This window comes from Bicyclus anynana, chromosome 22 (genome assembly GCF_947172395.1).
Source record: "Bicyclus anynana chromosome 22, ilBicAnyn1.1, whole genome shotgun sequence".
NCBI lineage: Eukaryota > Metazoa > Arthropoda > Insecta > Lepidoptera > Nymphalidae > Bicyclus > Bicyclus anynana.
The window spans coordinates 6158004-6173022 of NC_069104.1; the positions used below are offsets into that span (position 1 = coordinate 6158004).

At 38.2% G+C, this 15019-nt stretch overlaps 1 protein-coding gene across 1 annotated transcript; it reads left to right on the forward strand.

The window, feature by feature from the left end:
- The first annotated feature begins 471 nt into the window (after positions 1 to 471).
- On the forward strand, positions 472 to 14524 carry LOC112047976 (uncharacterized). Its single transcript, XM_024085304.2, has 6 exons — positions 472 to 631; positions 6454 to 6535; positions 7785 to 7871; positions 10379 to 10630; positions 13132 to 13264; positions 14116 to 14524. The coding sequence occupies exons 2-6, from the start codon at positions 6461 to 6463 to the stop codon at positions 14319 to 14321; spliced, it is 753 nt and encodes a 250-aa protein (XP_023941072.1). The 5' UTR covers positions 472 to 631; positions 6454 to 6460; the 3' UTR covers positions 14322 to 14524.
- The last annotated feature ends 495 nt before the right edge of the window (positions 14525 to 15019 follow it).

Genomic DNA, 15019 nt, shown 5'->3' on the forward strand with positions numbered 1-15019 from the left:
ATTTATAGTAACAATAGTTTTAAAATTGTAGCGTTTTTGCCTTCTTCAGTGGGTTTCCTCAGCGCCGGCTCGAAGTAAATTTTAAAATGGAGCGAGATACAATAAATTATGGCGCCTCTCCTGTTTGTTCCTAATAATATGTCGATACCAAATTATGAGTGTAAAGTAAGAATGGAACGCGAAGATCTTGACCATACTCTGGGGTGACCAATAGAAAATCAGGCGCAGTACCGTCTACGGTTGACTAGGATTATCATTTAGGCTCTCTCTAGGATTTGGCGCCTAGAACGACTACTCCGTTCGCCATATGGACGGGCCGGCCCTGGTTTTCTATCTGTTTTTTGAATCAATTACTTACTGACTGATACAAAAGTGCATGAATAAAATACCATTTGAATTTGAATAGGTACAGCGTGTACCTTACCATATTAATATTAATTGTGTTCCCGATAACCTCTGTGTTTCAGCTACACTATGTAGAACAGCACACTAGCTTGCATTGCGCGCGCGCAACTGCGCAGTGTTAGTTGTCGATCTTGCTGTAATTTTGAATTTGGAAGCATTTAGTTGCATTTTTATACGCATTTTACACGTGCAAGTGGGTTTTTACACAGTAATTGAATTTAGAACGGTGAGTTTGTTCAGTTTTAAGTTTAAAAATGTGTATTTGTGGCAATATGCGGTGAAATCGTTTACAGTGTCTGATTAAGCCTCTAAGTGCTGTACTGTATATAGTAATACGATCTTGTTCATTGCTGGTGGTTTTTAATTCATTACAGACCATTACATTTATTTTCTTAAAAAGCATTTTCGGTAAATATAATATGTACTAGGATAATAGGAGTTGTAGTGAGTGAGTGAGGAGTTGTACCTTCTTAAATAAAAATCTTAAATTTTAAATCAATATACTAAATAATATAAATAATATTTTATTAAGTAGGTAATAAAAAAAGGTTACCGTAGTGCTCGTGAACCTTAACTAACCTACTTAATAAATTATTATTTTTTTTTTTTTTGTTTTACCATAATACCTACGAGTATGTGAATAATTTGTTATTCATTAATCTTTTGTTCAGGGCATTGCAATTTTATGACTTTTAAAATAATAATAAATAATATTTTATATGAATGTGAGCGCACGACAGTTTTAGTAGGTACTTACTAAGGTAACTAAAACTGTCGTGCAATATTTCCACACCTACCTAGTGGTAGGTATGGAAATATTGTAATATTTTTCATAATAACTTACTATAAAGTACTTTATATTATTTTTCAATAATGTATCTTATACCTACTGATTAATATAATTATTTGTTTATTTAAATGGCTCTCCATAGTACCAGGACTTCCTTATGGCAGGCGTCCACCATCGGTTTCTGAACTTGGGTGTGCTGGATACTGGATTTCTTGGAAACAAGAACTAGGCTAACTATTGGTCCAATTAGGAAGTTGTTATAAGTACCTATGTTTTGTATAATGTAATCACTAATCAGCTATATTTTAATTAATATACGGGTAGCAACGCGAATGTAGTTAGGGTTGCCACTTTTTTAATAACAATAATCTATTGGTTTTTGATAGTCATAGTGCTGTGCAATAATTGTAGATATTACTGTCACACATGACGATAATCTGGTTAAAGCTGAAAAGGAAAAGTATCAAATTACTTGGACCGTGGTCACGTGATTACCGCCATGTGGAATGTTGAGTCAACTATAATTGTTCAGTCATTTCTGTTAGTGGCATAATAGCGAAAAGCTTCGACCAACACCTAAAGAAGTTTTCGCTTAACTGCTGGATTGCGGGTCGGATACAGTACGCAGTGATTCTTGAGACGGCGCGTATTTTGAGGAGGTTCCTCACTTTGGAGCTCTGACCAACCGTTGTTTGGGCACACATTTGTCCCGCAGCGGCAGAATCGAATATCTTTTTTATAAATTTATAAAAAAGGACAAATAAATAAATGTGAGACAAAATAAATAATTGGTTATTAAACATAGAAAATAAAGTAGTACATTGTTTTACAATGAAGTAACTACCAAAATTATAAGTTGTTATTACTTTAAACGTTTTTTTTTTTCTATTTAGTAATCTTTACAAATTCTTCTCACTGATAGACAGCTGCAATCATGTTTACGTCGGTAATATTGTTTTCATGTTTTTAAGTTAGTAAATAAGTGGCTTCTTACTAATTTATCTATCAAATTCAGACTTCGTTTCTTTAACCTCGCCATTTAATTAAAAATCTTTAATATCACTTCTTTCTTCTTTAATATCAATTCTTACACAACACGTATTTTTCTTTGTTTCTTCACCTATTTTTTATTAATAAATTATAGGGTACAATACAATTCCCCGACATAAAGCACAAAACTTTAGAGTAAGTAAAGTAAGGGTGACAACCCTAATTTTAGTACCTATACGGGCATATACAAATCAGTATTACATTTCACTTGTAAACCAAGTACGTACCTACTTAAATACTAGTATGGGAATTCATTAATATTATTCTAATCCAGAATGTTTTTAACTCTAAATCAATTAGATAATTTTATAAATTTAAAATTACCTAATTGATTTTTAATTGAACTTCTTGACTGATATTACCAATTAGGCTATAATTGTACATAATTAGGTATGTTAGGCGCATTTTGGGCCCTCATAAATTTAATTTTCGCATTTCGCATCGTACATATGGGACATCGCATCAAACGGATTTTTAATTTTATGCACCTACAATACGTTCGATGCGATCCATACGATGCGGATCAGTGGACGCACTTGTATGACTTTCTTGTATTTACAAAGAATACTAAAATCCGTTTGATGCAATGCGCCCGTTGCGTACGATGCGGATCTGTGGACGCTCACCATTACTCACCATTAACATAATCTTAACATAGAAGTACTTTTAAACTAAGCTTACTTTTTTTATTGAGAAAGAATACAATAAGTAACTTAAGCTAACTTATAAGCCTACTTGAAATAAATTAATTTCGACTTTGACTTTGATAATACTATAGAATTTAGCATATTACTCATACGCTTTTTAGAGAGCCTCAATAGCTCAACGGTAAGAGCGGTCGGACTGATCACCGAGGGGTGGTGTTTCGATCCCCGCCCCGTTCGTCTATTGTCGTACCACTCCTATTACAGTCTTTCCCGAATATTGGTCATATTTAAAAGATATGACATATATATATGAATATTCTTTAAAAAAAAAAAGGTCATTGAGCAAAGTGACCAAAGTCTAATGAATTTTTAGGCAAACACATAGATTTCAACTACCTACCTCGTTAGTTAAATTGTTAGCCCACTAGCTTATGAAGGTTCGAATCATATGGTACTAGGTTCGATTTCTAGGGTGAGCAATTGCGTTATAATACGATCTCTATCCTGGGATAGTCTGGGATAATCATCGGGATAGACCATTTAACGTCCTCTCCAAGGCACAGCGGGAGTAACCCCACCATTATACTGTTTATTGAGAATTAGGTAATGATGTTAGAAGAAAAAAGAGGTAGATAGTTTATTCACGGACCGCAAGTGGCACGATAAAACCCTGCTAATTAGCAAACCGCCGTTGACAACGCCCCTGAATTTATTTTTTTGTGCCAGTTTTTTTTTTTAAATTTATTTTTTTATTTTTTTACAAGTCAGCCCTTGACTACAATCTCACATGATGGTAAGTGATGCAATCTAAGATGGAAGCGGGCTAACTTGTTAGGAGGAGGACGAAAATCCACACCCCTTTTCGGTTTCTACACGACATCGTACCGGAACGCTAAATCGCTTGGCTGCGCTTTGTCGGTAGGGTGGTAACTAGCCACGGCCGAAGCCTCCCACCAGCCAGACCTGGACAAATTAAGAAAATCTCAGTCGACCCAGCCGGGGATCGAACCCAGGACCTCCGTCTTGTAAAGCCACCGCGCATACCACTGCGCCACGGAGGCCGTCAAAATTGTAAATCAAAGTTGTTAATATCGAATGTGGTTAGAGGGTGGTTGTGGTGTAACCTATCTACCCCTTTTTTCTTCTGACATCATTGGAATTACTTTATTGGTACTTCAGTCAACGACCTTTCATTGACTTCAGTAGGTACAAGAATCAATAAGCAAGCAAATTCGTCGTCGTCGTCATCAACCCATATTCGGCTCACTGCTGAGCTCGAGTCTCCTCTCAGAATGAGAGGGGTTAGGCCAATAGTCCACCACGCTTGCCCAATGCGGATTGGCAGACTTCACACACGCAGAGAATGAAGATAATTCTCTGGTGTGCAGGTTTCCTCACGATGTTTTCCTTCACCGATTGAGACACGTGATATTAAATTTCTTAAAATGCACACAACTGAAAAGTTGGAGGTGCATGCCCGGGACCGGATTCGAACCCACACCCTCCGGAATCGGAGGCAGAGGTCATATCCACTAGGCTATCACTGCTCCTTCAAGCATGAAGCGAAGCAAAAACTGAAGCGTAGCATGAAGCAAGCAAATTACCTTTATTAAATTACATTGAAAGTGCAATACACATAAATAGCATATCAATGACCTACAAGGTAAATACCAATTTGATGATTTTGTTACCTTGTTTGGAGCCAATAATACAAGTAGGTTATCTAGTTAAACTCAAGAAATAAAATTTACATACCGCTTACGAGTATTTTAATGAACTACGTATATCTAGCCATGATAGCCCAGTGGATATGACCTCTGCCTCCGATTCTGGAGGGTGTGGCTTCGAATCCGGTCCGGGGCATGCACCTCCAACTTTTCAGTTGTGTGCATTTTAAGAAATTAAATATCACGTGTCTCAAACGGTGAAGGAAAACATCGTGAGGAAGCCTGCATACCAGAGAATTTTCTTAATTCTCTGCGTGCGTGTGTGAAGTCTGCCAATCCAGATTGGGCCAGCGTGGTGGACTATTGGCCTAACCCCTCTCATTCTGAGAGGAGACTCGAGCTCAGCAGTGAGCCGAATATGGGTTGATAATGAAGTGTGAAAGCCAAAATTTGTAAAATGTAATCCACAATCGTTTGACTTGACGCAAAAATGACCAACACACGATGAGTTTTGATGAGAGGGTGGCTATTAGGGTTATATGCCTATCACAAAAACTTTGGGGTTGAATTCTCTACCTCATGATTAGCATACGCGTGTACCAAAGTTTACATTATCCCATATTATTGAATGTAATGTGATCCCGGAGATGTTTATTGTTTGTGATAGGCGGGCGCGTGTTTGCATTAGCTCTGCTCCGTGAGCCAGAGCTAATGAAGTAATGGAAATGGAATACGCCATACGTCTATACATCGGTGCTACGCAATGGTGTATATATGATTATTTCCTTTGGGGGGTTGACTGGCCCCCCACATCAAGTCATTAGTTTCATAGTAGAATTCTATATCGAAAGCCCAGAATCCTATGAGTAGGCACAGGTCCATTCTAGGGTGGGCACAAATATACGCATATTAAGGTGTTATGTCGTTTGATCTACTGGTTAATGACGTACTCTTTTATGAACGGACTGGTATCCATTATATGTTCGTCGCTTCATTCTTCAGATACAAGTAACTAGGTAGTTTCTTTATCCAATATGGCTTATTTCGCACTTTAGAGGCACCTCGCCTCGGAGGTGGCCGGTAGAGGGAGAAAAGAAAAAAAAGAATTGTATCGATTGAGAATCGATTCTCTAAAGTGCGAATCATGCCATATTGGATAAAAGAAACCTATACTTGTATTTTCGCTCATATAATGATCGAGCTTCACAAGTTTGTTTGATCTTATATTATCTTTAACCACAGTTTATACCTTAAACTCAAGTGGAACTCAATAGTATTTAAAAAAAAACTGCAAACTGCTGAGTTTCTGGATATGACTCTCACAGAAGAATCGGTATCAGGAAAATCTAATAGTACGAATATTTCCTCTAAGCAGGTTTCTATCACCGAAATGAAGGCAATACAAATACCTTCCGATGATGTTCATCCACCCAGTTGCTGGAGACCAGCTTCCACGCCACACACACACACTTGGCCTGGGGCTTGGGGCCTTGTTCACACCGTTCTTGTCTTTTTTACAAATAGGTCAATTTGATTTATTTATAAAAGTGACGAAATTCACTTGTACCGCGTAGGTTTTCTGGTTTTGTCGCAGGCAACCGAAATAATTGCCTTCGCGACACCGCGACACAGTGACCGTCTCGTATTACAGTTCGTATCGTATAGCATGGTGCGGTTGACAGTTCGTTTCGCTCTTGAAAGATAGCCGTGTTTCGCGATAATAGTTCGTATTATGGACGTCATATGGCAACTGTCACCCATGTGTGTGTACCCATGCTATCTGCTATCTGGAAAACACAAACAAGTTATATTATTTCCTAGACTCTTTCCGACTAATTGGTGAATATTGGTCATATTTAAACACAAATATTTATTTAAAAAAAAAAAATTTCAGATCCATAATGCAAGGCACCCAAACCTTGGGCCTGGGGGCCAGACTTAGAGCAGGCTGCTTGGCTATTGGATACCTGCATCTGGTAAACAAAAATATTGTATATATTTATTATAGATACGTTGTAATGACCGCTTTGAATCGTCATTCCATTCGTTTAGAAGTTGCGATGCCACATGGACTCCGCACCACGAAAAAAGTCCCGCGGCTCAAATTTGAACTAAAAATTTGACAGCGCCTTCCACAAATGACAATAAGACCGCCATTACCAAATGACAATGAAAACGCCATTAAGACATTAGCGCCGCGTCTGGGGGACTTGTTTTGTGGTGCGGAGTATACTTGTAACACCTCTCTTTTTGACGCCTCGGGCATTTATTTTATTAAAACAAAATAAGTGACGATGCAGTATAATACTTGGGCTAATTCGGTTGAGGTACAAATTTATTTATTCTGAAAAGAAACTCGAGCTCAGCAGTGAGCCGAATATGAGTTGATAACGAACGAATAACAAATTTATTCTACCCATACTCTTGTCAGTTTCTTTTTCACACGGCATCGTACCGGAACGCTAACCCGCTTGGCTTCTCAACTCTCGTTCCTTCCTTTCGTAAGAATGTGGTCCTGGTAACCCAATCTCAAACGGGTCTAAGGTTTCCACCGTCTTCTGTTGGTAGGTTTTGCTAGCGTGTAGAAATTCGTCTTTTTCACCAGATACATGGTTTCCAAGTGGTGGTCTGGTACGTGAAACTCACGTTTGGTCACATTTCCCACCACCTAACCAACAGATGGCGCTGGGCGTTAGCTGGATCGTCCTACAATATTTCCCTTGAGTTGTGATAATTAGGACGATAATTAGTCCCAGCCAAAACTACCTACAGATCAGACCTGAGCCAATTTTGAAGATATAAAATCTTAAATTGACACGATTTTGGCAGCCTCCGTGGCGCAGTGGTATGCGCGGTGAATTTACAAGACGGTCCTGGGTTCGATCCCCGGCTGGGCCGATTGAGGTTATCTTAATTGGTCCAGGTTGGGCTGGTGGAAAGCTTCGCCAAGAGATTTAGCGTTCCGGTACGATGTCGTGTAGAAACCGAAAGGGGTGTGGATTTTCATCATCTTCTTAACAAGTTAGGACGCTTACATCTTAGATTGCATCATCACTTACCATCAGGTGAGATGGTAAGTGATGATGAAGGGCTAACTAGTAAAGAATAAAATGAAAAAAAAAATCTTACAATCGAACCCACGACCTCTGTCTCAAAAACTACAGCATTACCTACACCAGAGAGTGCTTAAAACAAAAAGAATTAATACAACAATTGTTTTTCCAGATCGCAAGTCTCGTCGACATCGGGTGTCATGTTGTTATTCTATTCCTTATCACCAACGGCTTTCAGTGTGACATTAGCAAAGCGAGCGTGAGTAATTTAATATTGACAGCTCTAATTTCATACTCAGAATTTCTTTCATATGCTAAGTGCCTTACGTGTATAATAAAGCCTGCAATAGCCACATGTGCTTCATGGACATGCCACACAGTCGTGAGTCGACGAGAGACATTGGAAGGTGGTAGACATTTAGTTTGTCAACGTTACTCGTCATGCCGCCTGTCATGCTCCTCATCCCGTCCACCGTACCCGATTGCGTTAGAAGAAGGGTAATGTTTTTCGAGCGTATGTATGTGTGTGTGTACACAGCCCAAACGGCTGTACGGGTTTTGACATATGAGGTGTCATTAAGTTTATGAAAACTGTGGTAGTGACATAGGCTATATAATTTTCCAAAATGGCGCCTGTAAGTGGAAAAAGGGAGGGGGGAAAAAGCCGTGATAGCCCAGTGGATATGACCTCTGCCTCCGATTCCGGATGGTGTGGGTTCGAATCCGGTCCGGGGCATGCACCTCCAGCTTTTCAGTTGTGTTCATTTTAAGAAATTAAATATCACGTGTCTCAATCGTTAACGGACTAATCAAACCTATTTGCTTCCAAAGCCACGATAGTCCAAACTCCATAATTGGCTATCGTAACTACTAATGGTATAAGAGCATAGGCTGACAAACTTACAAACTTCATACAATGAAGTACGTCTGACTGTTATAGGCTCTTAGTCCAGTAATAAACATCCTGGGATTGTATTACGTAATTTAATACTATGTTACTTACTATTAAGCATTGTTTGAGAATATTCACGAGCATAAATATATATCTCGGTATCTTATGCCTTACGATGTATAATAAATAATGTATTGCTCATTTTATAGTGGAACCAACAAAGCAGTTTCCCTCGAAGTCCTCAAGAACAGCTTTGATTTTAATGGTTTTTTTTTGTTAAGTTTGTTTTTTTGATATTATTTAAAATCAGAAACCTTTTGGAGCGGGGACGGAATGGTTTATATTGTGTTATATCTATAAGAACCAACGATTTATATAATAAATAATTAAAAAATAAAACATATTACTATCGACTTCAAAAACACAAACGTATGCAGGAAACTAAAAATAAAACATTATTATAGTTTCTATCTACTGATCATTTTGAAAGCGGTGCCAATGGTACGCTAATGGTTAGACAATCATTCATAGTTACCCTGTTTTCCTACCCTTAGTTGTCCAAGTATATAAAGTAGGTACTAGCTGACACCGCGCGGTTTCACACGCGTGGTTCCCGTTCCCGTTAGAAAACGGGGATAATAATATATGACATATAGCCTTCCTAGATAAATGGGCTATCTAACACTGAAAGAATTTTTTAAATCGGACCAGTAGTTCCTGAGATTAGCGCGTTCAACCAAACAAACAAACTTCAGCTTTATAATATTATTATAGATTACAACGTCTGTTTATCTGGCTATTAGCTCGGTGATTCGTTTTTAATGATCATTATTATCATCATTAGTTAATTGGCCCATTATAGGGCCTCCTATCATCTGTAAGAAATCACTTTGTAGTATAAGCTATGATAGGTTTGCTGTAAAATTATTGCTAGTGACCATAGATGTAAAGCAATAGAAATGACACGTACATTCCTGTTGTATTAAGCCTGGAATCGCCTATATTTTGTATTGTTATATAAAATCATATATTATATTAACAAATATTATTATACCTAATGTTAACGATATTTTATACTTATATTTAACTTTTTTTTTTATTCTGTACAAGTTAGCCCTTGACTACAATTTCACCTGATGGTATGGGATGATGATATGGAAGCGGGCTAACTTGTTAGGAATAGGATGACAATCCACACCCCTTTCGTTTTCTACACGACATCGTACCGGAACGCTAAATCGCTTGGCGGTACGTCTTTGTCGGTAGGGTAACTAGCCACGGCCGAAGCCTCCCACCAGCCAGACCTGGACAAATTAAGAAAACCTCAATCACCCCAGCCGGGGATCGAACCCAGAACCTCCGTCTTGTAAGTCCACTGCGCATACTACTGCGCCACGGAGGCCGTAAAAAGTGATCCGAATTTACCCACTCGGCTCAGCACACACATGCATTATTTTGTGTTTAATTACATTAGGAACACACAACTCGACATTGCAGACAATATTTAGATATTATTTGTTTATCTAGCTTACGTTTTTTACTGTGCGATTAAATGTAATTAGAACAATTAGCCACCTTTGTTCGCCTTCTTTTCGACGCACTAGTGACATATCCAATAGTAAAAAATCTTTGCCTAGTCCTCTTTGACTTGTGTTTGGCGGTATAAATATATAAGTAGATAAATATAATATTGCTAACATTTTAACTAGGGCCGTCTTGAAAAATCCCAGTAATTTTGATGTCACTGACACTTTTACCTATACTCAGAGGCACAATTATCCGCCCACTTTAATATGACGCGAGTATATTAAAGTGGGCGGATAATTGTGCCTCTGAGTATATATATTGTATTGATCAATTGTTTTTATTTCTAGATCCGCGCTGTCCAGTGGAACTGGCTAGAACCAACTCTGGCTTTCGTGAACCTTGGAACTCACGGCTTCTTTCCTTACCCATTAACGTTCCATTACTACAACGCGATTCCTCTCGACTATCTGCCGATAGCCGAGGATAATCCAAAATGTTATCCGGGGATGCTGCATCTGTTCGTGCTGGATATATTCAATTTCTTGAGCAATGCACTCTGGCTTAAGTTTGTCTTGGCATTTGTATCGGGCGTTCACAAGGTGAGTGTGTTACTACACTTTTTAACCAATGATAAGTTAGAACTTGAATTCTTAACAATATATTGATTTCTTTACTAATATTAGAGTTGTCTCTCATTTATTTCGTCCTTTTTTTTAATTTTTAACAATGTTAATATAAAAATATAATCATCATCATCATCATCATATCAGCCGATGGACGTCCACTGCAGGACATAGGCCTTTTGTAGGGACTTCCAAACATCACGATACTGAGCCACCTGCATCAAGCGAATTCCTGCGACTCACTTGATGTCGTCAGTCCACCTGGTGGGGGGTCGACCAACACTGCGCTTACTAGTGCGGGGTCGCCATTCCAGCACTTTGGGACCCCAACGTCCATTGGCTATTCGAACTATGTGCCCCGCCAGCTTCGCAACTCGTTGAGCTATGTCGGTGACTTTGGTTCTTCTGCGGATCTCCTCATTTCTGATTCGATCACGCAGAGATACTCCTAACATAGCTCGTCCCATCGCCCGCTGTGTGACCTTCTTATGAGGCCCATTGTTAGCGACCAAGTAAAAATATAATACAAAACACTATTAATAATGTATATAAAAATTAACCCTTGAGTACCCAAGCAACCGGCGGTCAGGGCTCCAGAGTGAGGAACCTCCTCACAATACGCGCCGTCTCAACAATCATTGCCTTCTGTATCTGTAATACTAAATGAGAGCCGTGATAGCCCAATGAATATGACCTCTACCCCCAATTCCGGAGGGCATTGGTTCGAATCCGATCCGGCGCATGCACCTCCAACTTTTATGTTGAGTGCATTTCAAGAAATTACTTAATTATCAAACGGTGAAGGCGAAACATCGTGAGGAAGCCTGCATACCTGAGAATTTTCTTAATTCTCTACGTGTGTGAAGTCTGCAAATCTGCATTGGACCAACATGGTGGACTATTGGCCTAACCCCTCTCATTCCTAGAGGAAACTCGTGCTTAGCAGATGGCCTAATATGGGTTGTTAACGATGATTAAAGGCGTTAAAAATAAATACGAATTCAAATTAATTAATTGATTTGACAGTCGCATTTTGTTATTTCCTTCATTGGTTAAATATAGTCTGGTAATACCTATGCGCGGCTAACTGACTTTAGGTATTGGGTTAAGCCAATTTATAAGTTAAATAAGTCTACCTCTGTACAATATTAATATAGATAGTAACCTATATTATTAATGTAAAGAGGTAGACTTTGTGTTATTGTAGGGGGAAATCTCTAGATCTATTTAACCAATTTTTTTTCTTTATCGAAATGTAAGGAAAACCCCACAATAACCTCCCAATCCCTACAAATTCTGTCTAGCAATGGACTGAATGAAGCGACTCATTTAGCTTTATCTCTGTTTTTAATATAGGTACCTACTGTTGTTATAATTATTACTTATAGGTATATTGTTTACTTATCAGGCGAGCTGTGCGTCATTTTTTCCCACAGAAATTACTAGCTCTTTGAAATGTTTATTTAACGACCATTGACGAACCTACGAGAGTACGTAGTCTCATTTGATGTTATATGACGACATTCTGTATAATTATCTATATCTATATATATCTATCTATACTTATAATAAAACTGGTCGAATTCTATACATTTATTCGCAACTTGAGATTTTACTTATACCATTTGTAACACCAAACGTTAGCGTGGCATAACGGACGCCAGCGCCATCTAGAATCTATACTTATAATACGAATTCTGTACATTTTGTACATTCTATACATTGAAAATTTTTGTTGGAGGGCATTATATAATCGATACTAAAGCTAAAAATATTTTTTTTCGATTTGTAGTCTGCCTGTCTGTCCGTGTTTTTTTATTATTCGGGCAAATGAAACTTGACACGATATGAGACCATAATACTGAGAAGGTTATAGGATAAGGATGAATATTTTGTAACTAATTTCATAGTAGTTTCTTCGTTCCAGCTAAACGTCATTTTATGATTTTAAGAGCAACTAGCGGGCGCCCGCGACTTCGTCCGCCCTTAGACCTCTTTAATCCAGCCCTTACAGTAGTATCGCTGTAAAAATGGAGTAACTTCTCCCGTTTTACCCTACCCCTACCCTAACCTACCCTATCCCTATCCTACCCGTCATAAATGATTACATAAAATGGAGTAACTTCTCCCGTTTTCCCAACATTTCTTTTCACTGCTCTGCTCCTATTGATCATAGCGTGATGAAAAGTATACTATAACCTGCACAGGAGTATGAAGAATAATTGTACCAAGTTTCGTTAAAATCCGTCGAGCAGTTTTTGTTTCTATAAAGAACATACAGACAGACAGACAGACACACAAAAATTTTACTGATTGCATTTTTGGCATCAGTATCGATCACTAATACTATATATAGTACTAGATAGTTATTTTGGAAATATATTTCATGTACAGAATTGACATCTCTACAGATTTATTATAAGTATAGATAAATGAATGAGTAGTAGTGAGGTACTAATAAATGAATGATTTCGCAGAGAGATGCAGAGCCAGTGCGTATGTTCTACATATTGTGCATAATGAAGTTGGCCATCCAGTTGCTAGCGATAGGCCTCCAATGGGATTACGAGAGAACCTTCGCAGCCTGTGCTTTCCAATTTATGGATGTTTGTGAGTATTAAACTATTATTTTTATAAGTAACAGCGCCCTGCGTTTTCATCGGCATGAAAAATCAAGCTAAACTTTTAAAGGTCTACTAGTTACAAATTTTCAGTTGAATTTCTCAGGCCGGAGTTGTGAAGATGGTAGTATACCTCCTTGCCTCGGAGCGCACGTTAAGCTATGCGCTCCGAGTGCTGTGAGTAGTGGCGTACATAAAGTTGTCAATCAGAGTATACACTAATAATAAAAAATAACCGAACTGGGAAAATCTTCTCTCGAAAAAAAAACACATCTTAGGGTATGCAGTATTTTAATGCATGTATGAAGTGCACGTCACTGGCTGTGGCAACAATATTACTGTAAGCTTGTAGAACTGTTGGTCTAAGCGTGGGCTGTTGGAAGGCTTCTGTCGTGGCTAGTTACCACCCTACCGGCAAAGACGTACCACCAAGCTATCTAGCGTTCCGGTGCAATGTCGTGTAAACCGAAAGGGGTGTAGATTTTCACCTTATCTTAACAAATTAGCCCGTTTTCATCTTAGATTGCATCATCACTTAGCATCAGGTGAGATTATAGTCAAGGGCTTATTTGTAGAGAATAAAAAAGCGTCATACCCCTTGTCCTATAAAAAAGGAGCCGTTAACATAGGCTGATAATGATGAAGAAATAATCATTCATTATCAACCCATATTCAGCTCACTGCTGAGCTCGGGTCTCCTCTCAGAATGAGAAGAGTTAGGTCAATAGCCCACCACGCTGGTCCAAAGATTGGCAGACAAAAAAAATCATTATTTTTTCTTTTCTTCTTTCTTTCTTTCTTTCTTTATTTCCAAAAATAACGAAATATTTTGTATTACAGGTATCGCAACTATGTTCTTAGTGATAATCAATAGATACAGTACATTTTTGAGATTGGTCAAAGCGAGCAAGAACGGTGACCAACCACCATCTTATATTGAATGTCTCATCAATACACCATCGACATTGGTGGATGAGAAAAAAGACATTGTTTTTGTCATAGAAGAAAAGAAGATGGAAACCAAAGAAGAAACACAACAAAGTTGAAAAATAGTGAAACTTCGCACTTAAGTAGAATGATCGAGAAGTTTACGTTAAGAAATTTTATTTATCCCTATATGGGTATTTTATTTTCTCTCTATAGTTAAAAGGGTTAAACCAACGTGTATTGTTTTGTGTCCATATATGATTAGCATTGTGGGTGATACATTAAATAAACCCGAAAATTAAAAGTATATTTGATCAATAAATGATATTTTATTAATTAATTAGCGGAAGCTTTGCTTAGACATATGTGCACTTCTTTCCTACCCCTACGCCCTACCTTACCCTACACCTACGCTTTTTGATTTACAAAACAGAGGTCCTGGGTTCGATCCCCGGCCGGGCAGATTGAGATTTTCTTAATTGGTCCAGGTCTGGCTGGTGGGAGGCTTTGGCCGTGGCTAGTTACCACCCTACCGACAAAGACGTACCGCCAAGCGATTTAGCGTTCCGGTACGATGACGTGTAGAAACCGAAAGGGGTGTGGATTTTCATCCTCCTCCTAACAAGTTAGCCCGCTTCTATCTAAGACTGCATCATAGTACATATATTATAGTACATACAACAACCTGTAAATAAATTATAAAAAAAAAAAAAATTGTGTTGAACATTGCATTTAATCCAAAAATCTGGCTTCCATTCTATATTTTATAAACAAACAAACCTAATAAATGCAGGTATTATGTTGAAAAAAAATACGC

Excerpts from the sequence above, each read along its gene's own strand:
- LOC112047976 (XM_024085304.2), top strand. The coding sequence starts at position 6,461 with ATGCAAGGCACCCAAACCTTGGGCCTGGGGGCCAGACTTAGAGCAGGC. Across the intron at positions 6,536-7,784 it reads CTATTGGATACCTGCATCTG|ATCGCAAGTCTCGTCGACAT; the intron begins GTAAACAAAAAT and ends TTGTTTTTCCAG. Across the intron at positions 10,631-13,131 it reads TTGTATCGGGCGTTCACAAG|AGAGATGCAGAGCCAGTGCG; the intron begins GTGAGTGTGTTA and ends ATGATTTCGCAG.